Source organism: Rhinopithecus roxellana, chromosome 5 (genome assembly GCF_007565055.1).
Source record: "Rhinopithecus roxellana isolate Shanxi Qingling chromosome 5, ASM756505v1, whole genome shotgun sequence".
NCBI lineage: Eukaryota > Metazoa > Chordata > Mammalia > Primates > Cercopithecidae > Rhinopithecus > Rhinopithecus roxellana.
The window spans coordinates 86,151,673-86,165,562 of record NC_044553.1 but is presented as its reverse complement, the minus strand read 5'-3'; the positions used below and the strand labels follow the sequence as shown (position 1 = coordinate 86,165,562).

At 35.8% G+C, this 13,890-nt stretch overlaps 1 protein-coding gene across 2 annotated transcripts in view; it reads left to right on the top strand.

Annotated features, from left to right (window-relative positions):
* GPHN (gephyrin) overlaps positions 1 to 13,890 on the top strand; it is a 736,692-nt gene that overhangs the window by 316,100 nt on the left and 406,702 nt on the right. For both annotated transcript variants that reach the window (XM_030930981.1, XM_030930980.1), the window contains exon 3: positions 183 to 240. In XM_030930981.1, the coding sequence (XP_030786841.1) occupies positions 183 to 240 (58 nt within the window). The remainder of the gene's footprint in view (positions 1 to 182; positions 241 to 13,890) is intronic.

Here is a 13,890-nt window from a genome sequence, read left to right as displayed (position 1 = left end):
TTATCTACCTCTTTTAAACTAATACATGGAAAATGTATGCACAAAATGTTTGTTTTTCCTCCATGGTTGTTGGGGTGAATACTGGGAATTATTGGTAGCATTCTGATGGTAATGGCAGAAATCTTTTATACTTTTAAAACACTATTGCTGGTTTTGAGAATATTTTCTTCTCCTAATTTCAGGTTGGGTGGGACTATATCAGCATACAAGATAGTACCAGACGAAATAGAAGAAATCAAGGTATAGTATGGCGTTTTTCACCTCTACAAAGACTTAGCATCTTGGTGAGGGGTGGGGAAGAATTGCTTTTTCTTTATGCCATTGATCTTTGGCTATGTTAGAATATTATTTAATTCTAAGTTATCATAGTTGAATTAAAAATTTATATGTATCAGATAATCACCATCAGACTTATCTGCTATTTGCAATGAATTTGTGACTAAAATATTAGGAGAATCATAAAGGAACCCTTTCCTGTGCAGTTCATTAAAAATCTACATATGAAAACACTGTATATAAGCATTGGTGTGCATAATGGATTATCTTTTTATCTTGTTGCAATTTCTTTTCCCTATAAGCCTTCACAACTTTTAAATAATATCTGTCTTTTAGTACATATTTTTCTGGGTTCCTTTGAAAACACAGTATGCCAATTTCAATTGAAAATTTACATTACAGTAATGAAAAATTAACTTACTCTTTAAAAATTAGAGCATTATGACATTCTTCTGTCTGTAACATTTTACTAAGTCTTATGGAATATTAATCTCCTAACATAATATATTGTTTTGTTCAAAAGCAAGATTGAATAATTGGATAGTAATAATGAAGGATAAACAATACTGGTTAAATGTTAACAATGACATGTAAAGATCTCAACAAATCATTAAGCTTGATTTGATTAAACTTTTCAATATCAAGTTCAATAAATTCAAATCTTTCAGTAAATTCAAATTCAATTCAAAATAATTATTCTATGACTCAAGGGGCTTTTTTTTTTTTTTTTTTTTTGAGACAAGAGTCTCACTCTGTCATCCAGGCTGCAGTGCAGTGGCATGATCTCAGCTCACTGCAACCTCCAACCTCCCAGGTTCAAGTGATTATCCTGCCTCAGCCTCCCAAGTAGCTTGGATTATAGGCACGTGCCACCACACCTGGCTAATTTTTTTTTAAATTTTATTTTAGTAGAGACAGGTTTTCGCCAAGTTGGCCAGGATTGTCTTGAACCCCTGACCTCAGGTGATCCACCCACCTCGGCCTCCCAAAGTGCTGGGATTAAGGCGTGAGCCACTGCACCTGGCCTCAAGGGACATTTTTAAAAAGAAAAAAATCTTGGCCGGGCACGGTGGCTCAAGCCTGTAATCCCAGCACTTTGGGAGGCCGAGACGGGCGGATCACGAGGTCAGGAGATCGAGACCATCCTGGCTAACACGGTGAAACCCCGTCTCTACTAAAAACTACAAAAAACTAGCCGGGCGACGTGGCGGCGCCTGTAGTCCCAGCTACCCGGGAGACTGAGACAGGAGAATGGCATAAACCCGGGAGGCGGAGCTTGCAGTGAGCTGAGATCCGGCCACAGCACTCCAGCCTGGGTGACAGAGCAAGACTCCGTCTCAAAAAAAAAAAAAAATATCTTGTAATTTGTTTGCATTATTTTTAAATGGAGTAGGCCATTGATCCATTATATGATACACTATTAGCTTCAATATGCCAAGTGTTCTAATGTATGATCAACATCAGGAATTAATGTGGTAATTAATATTCTAGCTTTAAAAAATGTTTCAAGAAATTTATTCCAACTTTGTGTGAACTCATAAAATATTTTAGCTAGGAGGAACTTTAGGTCTAATCCAGGTCTCTCATTTTTCATATGAGGAAATTGAAATGAATAAAGATTTTTTTTGACATTCAGTAATGACTTCTAAAAATATCATCAAGTGTTGTTAAAGGGTTGGAAAAGCATGAGGATATTACTTCTTGAAATACATTATATAATGACTCAAAAATTGAACTCTAGAAACTTTAAGCAATTAATAAATATATAAATAATTAAGCTACATTTATGTAAAGAATATTGAATTGAAATTATGTATTATAAAGGCACCCTCTCTGATAATACAATTAAAATATGTGTTAACTGATGAAGGTAAACCAAGAGTTTTATAGAAATACATAGGAGGGACACCTGGACATTGGAAAAAGTAAATCAGCAAAGTCTTTCCAAGAGGTAACCCCCAGGAAATTGGAGTTTTATACAGAAGCATAAACATGAAATAATAGGATAACAGATTATAGAGTATAAATAAAGACTGGTAAGATAAAGGGCTGGAAGCAGGCCTTTATCCCATGTTAAGAAGTTTGGTTTTGATCCTGAAAATTATGGGATTCCTTTATGTGATTTTTAAGGAAGAAAGAACCATCATTTTGGTACTTTTTTAAAGCCTTACTATGATGAGTGAGAAAAATGATTTCAGCAGAGAAGAGGTTTTACCTAGATGGAAGGAGACCAGGTTGCAGGAATGTAGGCACAAAATGATTAGAACCTGAACTTAAGCATTGACAGTGAGGCTAGAGAAGAAAATAAGATTTGAATAATATTATTTAAGAAAGTAGAATCAACAATACTTGATAATATACTGGATGTTTAGGGGAAAATGGAAAGATTGACTCAGATTTCTGGCTTGGGAAATTGAGTAGATGGTGTTGCTGTTAACTTAAAAAGGATGTTTTGGAGACAGAATATTATTAATAGGAAAAAGGATGTTTTGGACTTACTGAGTTTGAGGTCCCTCTCAGATTACCAAATATCCAGTAAGTCATTGGATAAATCAGCCTGGAACTCAGAAGAGAAATACAATCTAGTAATTGATATTAAGGTTTGTCCTCATACAAGAGAGTTAATTGAGGCCATGCTAGTCAGTGAATGGAATCTCACAGAAAAGTTATATGAGGTATTAAAATTGGGCTGAAAATGCAGCCTTAAGGAAGACTTACCCTAAAGGCAGAGTATTAATATATTCTTTAATTAGTTTAATTAATTAACAGGAATGTTGCCTATTTTTAAATAGTGATTTTTTTCCTAAAGGAATCAGTTTTTTTCATTGTGCATGCTTGTTTTATTTTAGAGTTATAAGAGTTATCCCTCAGGAGATTCCTTTAAAAAAAAAAGCAGGATTCATGGATGATAGGTAACATAATTTTTCCATCGATTACTGGTATTATATCTAAAATAACTTCAGAGAGTTTGAGGCTTGAGGCATTAAAAAAAAAATGAAGAATTCATCTTGCTTTCAGAGTACTCAAAGAAAAACTGTTCTAAAACATTTCACCAATATTTGATGGCACATTAGCATTTTCAGCTAAAATCAGTTATAATCATTTTTGTTTTGACGGAAAGGAATGTGAAGCATACGGATGTAATGTTCATTCAGTTGTGTAGTATCTTAAATTGTCTAAACAGAACAATTGAGTTTGAATTTGATACACTATCTATAGTATATACCATGTATAAAATAAATATGCATATGTATTTTTGCTATTAAAATATGACTGATTAAACATAAATAACATTTTGGCAGATGTGGGAATCTTTCACAATTTTTTAGCACCAGAAATTATCTAGTTCATAAATTTTTTTAAAACCATATATTTATTGATTGTAGTAAATCACTTCAAAACAGTGAATGGATTCTTAGCCCTTAGCCATATAAAGAGTGAATAAATTCCTGGCCCAATCAGAAGTCCCTTTTTCACCCTAGATGTAACCACTATTCTGATTTTTTTTTTTTTTTTGATACGGAGTCTCTGTCAACCAGGCTTGAGTGCAGTGGCGTAATCTCAGTGCACTGCAACCTCTGCCTCCCAGGTTCAAGCAATTCTCCTGCCTCAGCTTCCCAAGTAGCTGGAACTACAGGTATGCACCACCACACCCAGCTAATTTTTGTATTTTTAGTAGAGACAGGGTTTCACTATGTTGGCCAGGCTGGTCTCAAACCTCCTGACCTCAAGTGATCCACCCGTCTTGGCCTCCCAAAGTGCTGGGATTACAGGCGTGAACCACTGCGCCTGGCCTACATTATGATTTTTATCATTATCAATTCCTTGCTTTTGTTCCGTTTTACCACCTATATACACATCCCTAAACATTACAATTTATGTTTGCTGTCTTTGAACTTCATATGAATTGAAATCATATTGTATGCAGTTTTTTTGTGCCTTGCTTTTTTATCCCTTTTTGTAGGATTCATTCATGTTATTGACTGTAACTAACATCTTTGTTTAATTGTAAAATACACCATGTACCACAGATCACTGAGACATCCTACTGGTGAATATTTAGCTTGTTTCCATTTGTGACAATTATGAAAAGTGATGCTATAAACATTATTGTAAGAGCATCCTGGTACTCATGTATAAGTTTCTCTGAAGTGTATACTGAAGAGTGTAATTCCTGGGTATTAAGAAACATGTATCTTCAACTTTCCTGAATGAAATCTCACTTTTTTAAAGTAGTTATGCCAATTTACACTACCATCTTGAATGCATTTATTTTAAATAGATATATTTAAATATTCTTTATCTGCAACATATATTAGTATAGATTTGATTTATATGTGAGATGACTAAATTGATATAATATTTTTAAAATGTGTCTTTGTTTTTCCAGCCCATGGGAAAAGTCCTGAGGGATAATTGTTAATGAAAAATCCCATTTTTTCCCCACTGGTTTGAATTGCCTCATGTATCATATACTAAATTTTCCAATTTAGGACACAAACATACATAAGTCTGTCTTTTCCTGAACTTCTGTTCCATTAATCGATTTATTCTTTTCTCAGCCTGTATGGTTTTGATTATAGTGCTTTTTTAGCATAGTAGGAAAGGTCCTGTGTTTTTCTTTTTTGTTTTATTGGCTCATGTATTGATTGCTCCAGATAACATCATAATATCTCTGTCGTTTTTCAAAAGTATTCCAGCTGAAGAGACTTCCAGTTCCAGCCAAGATGGAGTAGCTTCATTCCTTCCAGATTCTTCCTGTTACTACTAAAAATGCCTAGGCATTATAAAATAAACATAGAAAGATTCTGGGCCAGGCGCAGTGGCTCACACTTGTAATCCCAGCACTTTGGGAGGCTGAGGCGGGCGGATCACGAGGTCAGGAGATCAAGACCACCCTGGCTAACACGGTGAAACCCTGTCTCTACTAAAAATACAAAAAAATTAGCCAGGCATGGTGGCGGGTACCTATAGTCCCAGCTACTTGGGAGGCTGAGGCAGGAGAATGGCACGAACCTGGGAGGCAGAGCTTGCAGTGAGCCAAGATGGGGCCACTGCACTCCAGCCTGGGTGACAAAGCGAGACTATGTCTCAAAAAAAAAAAGAAAGAAAGAAAGAAAGAAAGATTCTGAAAGATAGAAAGAAGAAGGCAGACTACCTGGGAACCTCAGGAATTAAGAAATGACATGCAGTGAGTTATTTGGGTTTCTTTATTATCTCCTGTATATTCTGGAGAGGATACTGAAGAAAGCCTTCAATGTGGAACCACCAATGGTTGGCATAAACAAAAAATGCCCCTACAAAAGCCTATCTGTTTAGCCAACAGACCAGGACAAGGCTCACCTAAGAGGCAAGAATGGCTTTTCAGCAATATTTGCCCTACTACAGCTAAGCATCAATGGGAAAACTATTCAGTTCCCTTATAGTTTCAGTTGAGTCAAGCCGGCAGCTGATACTCCACATCACCCCCTGCCATCCCACAGAAGTAAGTGGCATAGTTCTGAATCCCTTACCTGATGGTGGCAGCAGGGCTGAGTAGGGAGCTATTCTTCCATCTTTGACCTGGCAGAGCAGATGTCACTCTGATTTCCTGGATATGATATTAAAGTTGAAACCAAGCAGAAGTTGGTCTGTCACCAGCCCAGTGGAAACAAGCTGTGCTCCAGTTTTCCCAGCAGGGTAGTATCAGTGGAGTCCAGTGATGAGCTGAGCTGCCATCCCCATTCAATAGCAGTGAAACTTAACAAGGCAGCACAAAGTAGAGCTAGTCACCACTGTTTCACCTTTCCTTTCCCATGTAAGGGGAAGGCCTGGCAGACAGGCAAACCTCTACCCCCAGCTGTATCAACAAGACTAAGCAAGGTGGGGCTATTGGTACTTCTGCTCACAATATGAGTCAACCATCTACTCTCTCCCACCCTTGGTATTAGCATGCACCCCTACTTGGTATCAACAGCGGAGCAAGGTAATGTCAACTTTCACCAGAAAGGTCTCAGCAGAGCCAAGAGGGGAGCTGTACTTCTACCTTACAGTCCTCAATTAAACAGTGTGAATCAGTGCTTCACTTTTGCCAGAGTGGTGTCAGTGAGACCTTACAGAAGCTGAACATACATGTCCATAAGGCCCTCATGTTACATTGCAAGATGGGAGATATCTGCTAAAAATGATTAAATAATCTCAAATATAAAACACCAGATGTCCTAGGTGACAATAAAAACATCAGTCATCAGACCAAGAACAAGGAAAATCACAGCATGAGTGAGAAAAGAACAGTCTACTGACACTGACACAAAGAAGATTCAGGTGTTGAAATTATCTGACAAAGATTTTAAAGCACCTATTATAAAAATGCTTCAACAAGCAACTATGAATTCTCTTTAAAAATGAAAAAATAGAAAATCTTGCCAAATAAATAAAAATTATAAAAGGTACCAAATGAAAATTATGGAACTGAGAAATACCATCACCAATATAGAAAACTCACAGTGGGCAACAGACCGAAGTGGCACAACATTTTTGAAGTGCTGGAAAAAAGAACTGTCAACTACAAGTGCCATATTCAATGAAGTTATTCTTCAAGAATAAGTAAGGACATACACAAACAAGAAAACTAAAAGAATTTGTCACTAGAAAGCCACTCTGAAAGAATGGATAAATAAATTCTTTAAAGAGAAAGGAAGTAATAGAAAAAGGCCTGAAACTTCAGAAAGGGGAGAACAGCAGAATGGGTCAATACAATAGATTGTATTTTCTTATAATTTTTAAAATCACAATTATAATACTGTATAATATGGTACTCCACATATGTACATACTTAACACAATCATATTTAAAATGTGGAAGGGTAAAGTTGCCTAAATGGAGGTAAGATTTCTATATTTCACTTGGAATGATAAAATATCAATACTGATAGATTGTGGTAAGTTATATCTGTATATTGTAATACTCAGAACAACCACTAAGAAAAGTATACAAAGCAATATACGCAAAACGCTATAAATAAAGGTAGAATTCTAAAAAGTATTTAAGTGATTCACAGTAAGCAAGCAGATAAAAACAGGAAAAAGAAACAGGACAAAAACAGAAAATAGATAATAAAATGCAGACTTAAGGCCTATGGTCTTAATACCTTAAATATAAATAACCTAAATATGCCAATTAAAAGACAGATTTTGACAGAATGGATTTTTAAAAAACGATCCAATAAATGCCATTCTAAAGAAACTAATTTCAAAAACAATGACATAAGTAGGTAGTAAGCAATAGGATACAGAAGGATGGCAAAAGATGTATGTGTGAAAATAAATAAATAAAAAAAAAAAAGCAGGAGTGGACTGGGCACAGTGGCTTACACCTGTAATCCCAGCCTTTGTGGAGGTCGAGGCGGGTGGATCACCCCCTGAGGTCGGGAGTTCTAGACCAGCCTGGCCAACATGGTGAAACCTGTCCTTACTAAAAGTACAGAAATGAGCTGGGCATGGTGGTGCATGCCTGTGGTCCCCACGACTCAGGAGGCTGAGACAGGAGAATTGCTTGAACCCAGGAGGCGGAGGTTGCAGTGAGCCGAGATCGTACCACTGCACTCCAGCCTAAGTGACAGAGTGAGACTCCATTTCAAAAATAAGTAAATAAATAAAATTTAAAAAGCATTAGTGACTATATTAATATCAGACCAAGTAGACTTCGGAACAAGAAAAATTCTGGAGACAGAGAGGACATCCCATACTGTGAAAGGCTCAATCTACCAGGAAAGCAGCGATCTTAAAAGTATGTGTGCTAAAAACTAAAATATACAGAATGCTCCACCTAAAGTTAAACAACACACGTTTTTTTCAAGGACACATGAAACATTTACCTTGGAAAACCATATCCTTAGTCATAAACCAAAACAGTATTTAAAAATTGCAATTGTGCAGAGTATGTCCTCTGACCATAATAGAACCAAACCAGAAAAAAAAAAAAAAAAAAAAAAAAAAAAAAAAAAACAGAAAAATATCAGGAAAAGCTCTAATATATGCAAGAGGAAATTAAAATATACTCTAGTAAATAATCAAATAAGATGTCTCAAATGAAATTTTAAAAATTTGCACAATCAAATGGAAAATGAAAATATAACACATCAAAAAATCTGGAAAGCAGTGAAAGCAAAGCTGAGAGGAAAAATTATATGCAATGCAGACATTAAGAGAAGAGGAAAGTTCTCAAATCAGTAATCTAAGTTTTTTCCTCCAGAAACTAGGAGAAAAGAAGAGCAAAATATATTTAAGTATTGAAATAAATAAAATTGAAAACAGGAAAACAATAATCAGTGAAATAAAATCTCCTTGTTTATAAAGCTCAAAGAAATTGGTAAACCTCTTGCTAAATTGCAAAGATAAAGGAGAAAGGGCCCAATCACCAATGTCATGAATGAAACAAGGAGTATTACTACAGATCTTCTATTCATTAAAATAATAATTAGGTAATGTTAAAAACTTCATGACCATAAATTGTACAACTTAGCAGAAATGGACCAATTCCTCGAAAATCACAAACTTCTAAAACCAAAATGAAATAGATAATCTACATGGTATAAAAGTCATTAAATAACTTAAATTCATAATGAAAAAGTTCCTGAAAAAGAAAGCCTCAGGACTTTCTTTTTGGTTTCGCTGGAGAATTCTACCAAATATTTAAGAAAGAATTATCATCAATTTTACTCAATCTCCTCCAAAAGATAAAAGATGAGGAAATACTTTTCATGAGTCTAGTATAACATCGGTACCAAAAACAGAGGAAGACAGTGCAAACAAAGAAAATGGAGAACCAATATCTCTTACAAACAAAAATCCTCAATAAAGTATTATCAATTAAATCCAACAATGTATAAAAAGAATTAAGTGCCGTGACCATTTGAGATTTAGTTGAAATATACAGAAAACTACTTCAGTAGTAGAAAAACAATAAATCTAATCTACCATGTCAACGAGCTAAAGATGAAACATCAAATGATCATATTAATTGATGCAAAAATAGCTTTTGACAAAATTCAAAACCCACTCATAATAAGAATTCTCAGCAAACTAGGACTAGATGGGACCTTAACTTGATTAAGAGCATCTAGAGAAAACCTATAGGTAACAGCATACTTGATGGTGAAAGAATGTTTTCCTTCAAAAATTGGAAACAAAGCAATAATATCTTCTCTCACTACTTTTATTCAACATAGTACTAGAAATGCTAGGTAGCACAATAAGGCAAGAATATGTGCTAAAAGCACATAGATTAGAAAGTAAGAAATAAAACTCCTTGTTTGCAAACCACTCAATTATCTGCACAGGAAAATATTACTATAAGAATAAGTAATTTTAGCTGCTTTGTGGCATATAAGATAAACACAAAAAGGAAAATAACTCAATTAGATTTCTATATATTATAAACAAACATTTGGAAACTGAAATTTAAAATAACACCATTTACAATTGTTCAAAAGAAAAGAAAATATGTTATCCTTATGCAAAAACTGGCAAACAATAAAGAAATAAAAGGACACTTGAGTAAAGACACGTTCTGTGTTCACATATTGAAAAATTCAACATAGTAATGATGTCATTTCTCCCCAATTGAACCGTAAATTTAATGCTATACCTATCAAAATCCCAGCAAGTGTTTTGTGGCTATAAAATTGTATAAATTTATTCTAAAAGTATATGGAAAAACACAAAACCTAGAACAGCTAAGACAATTTTTAGAAAGAATAAAGTGGAAAGAATAACTCTACCCAATGAAAGTTTCATTCTATATCTACAGTATTCAAGATGGTATAGTATTGGCAGAGAAATAAAAACATAAATCAATGAAACAGAATAGAGAACCTATAGTAGGCTTATACAAATATATTCAATTTGTTTTTAATAAAGGTGCAAAAACAGTTCAGTGGAGAATAGACTTCAACAAATGGTGCTAGAACAATTGGAAATCAACAGACAAGAAAAAAAAAGAAGAATCTCAGTCTACGCCTCATGCTTTTTTACAAAATTAATTCAAAATACATGGTAGACTTTAATATAAAACTGTAAAATTGTCAGAAGAAAAAAAAAGCAAAAATCTTTAGGACCTGGGGCTAGATGAAGAGGCCTTAGACTCAACACAGAAAGCACAGTTCATACAATATAAGTTTCACAAACTGGAGCTCATCAACATATAAAAATTTTGTTCTGTGAAAGAATGAAAACAAAAACTGCAGGCTGGGTGCAGTGGCACACTCTTGTAATCCCAATACTTTGGAAGGCCGAGGCAGGTGGATTACCTGAGGTCAGGAGTTCAAGACCAGCCTGGCCAACATGGTGGAACCTTTTCTCTACTAAAAATACAAAAACTACCCAGTCATGGTGGTGGATGCCTGTAATCCCAGCTACTCAGGAGGCTGAAGCAGAATTGCTTGAACCCGGATGGCAGAGGTTGCAGTGAGCCAAAATGGCACCACTGCACTCCAGCCTGGGCAACAGAATGAGACTCCTTCTCAAAAAAAAAAACTACACACCGGGAGAAATTATTTGCAAACTGCATATCCAACAAAGGGCTTCTAACTATGATTTATAAAGAACTGTCAAACTTAGCAGTACCCATATATTTAATTAGAATATGGGCAAAATACATGAAGAGACATTTCATTGAAGAGGATATACAGATAGCAAATAAGAACATGAAAAGTTCTTCAATATCATTAGGCATTGGTTTGTTCCAATGACCATTAGCCATTGGTTTGTTCCAATGATATTCTCAAAGGAATTTGCCTTATTTGAAAGAGAATGTGGGGGAGCTCAAGCCTGAGGGCACCCTCTAACACGCTGGAGATTTTGGTGGTAGGTAAGCAAAACCAAGAAACTATTAATACTAAAATGTCTTTTTGTGGGTGATTAAACAGACTGTCATTATTATCATACTGTGGAATACTATTGTGTGATCAAAAGGAAAAAGAATGAACTATTATTGAATCTCAGGGACATGCTAGATGAAAAAGCCTATCTCACGCCTGAAATCCCAACAATTTGAGAGGACAAGGTGGGTGGACCACTTGATGTCAGGAGTTTGAGACCTGCCTGGCCAACATGGTGAAATTTTGTCTCTACTAAAAATATAAAAATTAGCTGGGCATGGTGGTGCACCCCAGTAGTCCCAGCTACTCGGGAAGCTGAGGCAGGAGAGTCACTTGAACCTGGAAGGCAGAGGTTGAGGTTGCAGTGAGCTAGGACTGCACCACTGTGCTCCAGCCTGGGTGACAGAGTAAGACTCTGTCTCAAAAAAAAAAAAAAGTTGTATATTGTATTACTGCATTTATATCTCATGTTTTTGAAATGCCAAAATTCTGCACATGGAAAATAGTGTCAGAGGTTGAGGGAGGAGAAATAGGAAGAAAGGTTGTTATGCATATAAAAGTGTTTTACAAGGGATATGTATGATGGAAGTGTTCTGTGTCTTACTGTGGTGTTGGTCACACATATGTACATATTTACATAATAAAATTGCATAGAAGTAAATACACACAAATGAATAAATGTAAAATTGGTGTAATCTAAATACAATTGGTGGATTGCGTTGTACTCTTTCTTGTTTGTGATATTGTACTGCAGTTGTTACATTTGGAGAAAAGATGTTGAAGGGCTTTTCTATCTAGATGAGAATCCATAATTATATCAAAATAAAAAGTTATTTGTTTTTTATAGACAGAGGGTCTCACTGTATTGCCCAGGCTGGTCTCAAACTCCTGCACTCAAACTTCTGCCTTGCCTTCCAAAAGTGCTGGGATTACAGGCATGAGCCACCATGTCCAGCTTTCTTTTAAAATTATTTTTAGTCATCCTATTTTTGTTTTGTTCTATTAAATGGTACATTTTCTTTATATATTTTTATTTTATCATAAATATTTTCTCTATTCTATACATTTTTACTTTTAAATTCTCTCTATATTTTTAACATAATTGATATATAAGATACTTTTAAAAATTAGGTTGTCATTGGATCCACTTCTACAAATTGTGCATGAGAAACTCTAGGAACCCATTCTCCAATGAAACAGCATTACTGATGAAAATTATAAAGAAACATCTACTTAAAGTATCTGTATATTGTTTCAAGGGTCAACAGCAAATGAGAAAAAAAAAAGTGTATTAAAGTAAATCCACTAAACATCAGGTAAAACGGAGTCTGTGGCACTTTAGCCACAACCTGATCCATTCCTTCTTCATATTCAGCTTGATGGAAGCTTCATGGGGCCGGTGTGACCTAAAGTATGAGGCTTTCTCTCCCCTAAGCACCCGAGTAAGGGATATGATATGTCACTAAGGTGAACAGGCCTTTGTCATTTCTCATCACTTCAGTTCTGATTTGCAGTGGCTATATTTCTGATGGGTGGAGCCAAAAGGTCAGGACTTCCTTGCTCTACTCAGCACCCCTTCTCCATAGGATGGAAGCTATAGCCCAGATTCAACCGTATTAGAATACTGGAGCCCCAGTCACCCTTAATTCAGTTTTCTCATAGAACAGAACATCCACAACAGGAGAGTTGAGTGTAGAAGACTATAGTCTATCATACCCTACACAGCACTTTGAACAGTGGCCCAGAGATTTTGTTCAGAAAGAGAGGCAGCTCGTAAGAACAGTTTGTTCCAATTATCTTCCCAAAGGAACTGACCTTACTTGAAAGAGAATGTTGGAGAGTTCAAGGCTAAGGACACCCTCTAACACAATGGAGATTTTGATGGTAGATGAGCAATTCCGAGGAAGTATATAACTAGTCTATAAATGAGGCTAAACCAGCTAGTTGACCAGAAAGAGTCTGAGAAAGAGTTGACTGAAAAGAGTCCTCTTGGGGTCAGAACAACCTCAAAATTTGAACTGAAAAACTATCTCTTTTGAGTTAAATTGGATTCAACTATGGAGCAGTTTATGTCCCAGGGCATTGTTTAAAACAGTAGTGCAAAAAGTCAGCCAAAAAAGTAGTGGAGTCTAGCAAACCAGTGTGGTAGAAAAACAAAAAAAGGCAGATAGCTTAACAGAGAGATCAAGGAAAGAAAAAGATAAAGAGAGCCCTGCTAAAACAGACAGTCATCCCTAAGTAACTGTGTGAGTGCCTAGACTGAGGTCTCTGAGAAATGATATCAGAAACTTCACAGTGGGTACAAACAGACTTCACTAAAATAGCATCACCAATTCAGTAAACAAATAAGCAAACAACAACAAAAAGCCCTGGTGAGGAGGAGGGGAATCAGCATCCAGAGTTGCTATAGTATATTACATAACAGGTCTAGTTTTCAACTAAAATTATGAGACATGCAGAAAATAGTAAGTACATGAAATAGTAGTACATGTACAGTGTATCTTCTGCCAACCTCCTAGCTCATCCTGTAGGATTGCCTTAACTCCTGGGAGTGCAGCCCACCGGGTCTTGGCCTTATTTTACCTTTCCTATTCAATATGGAGTCATTCTGGTTCAAACGCCTGTGACATATTTCCCCCCTCCCTTTTATAAGACAACCCTTAATCCTAAGGGTTGTAGAGGCACAAACTTCTTCAGGCTGAAGAGCGGCAATGATATTCCTGCCTGACTATTAGGGTCTCTTGTATTCAGGGTAA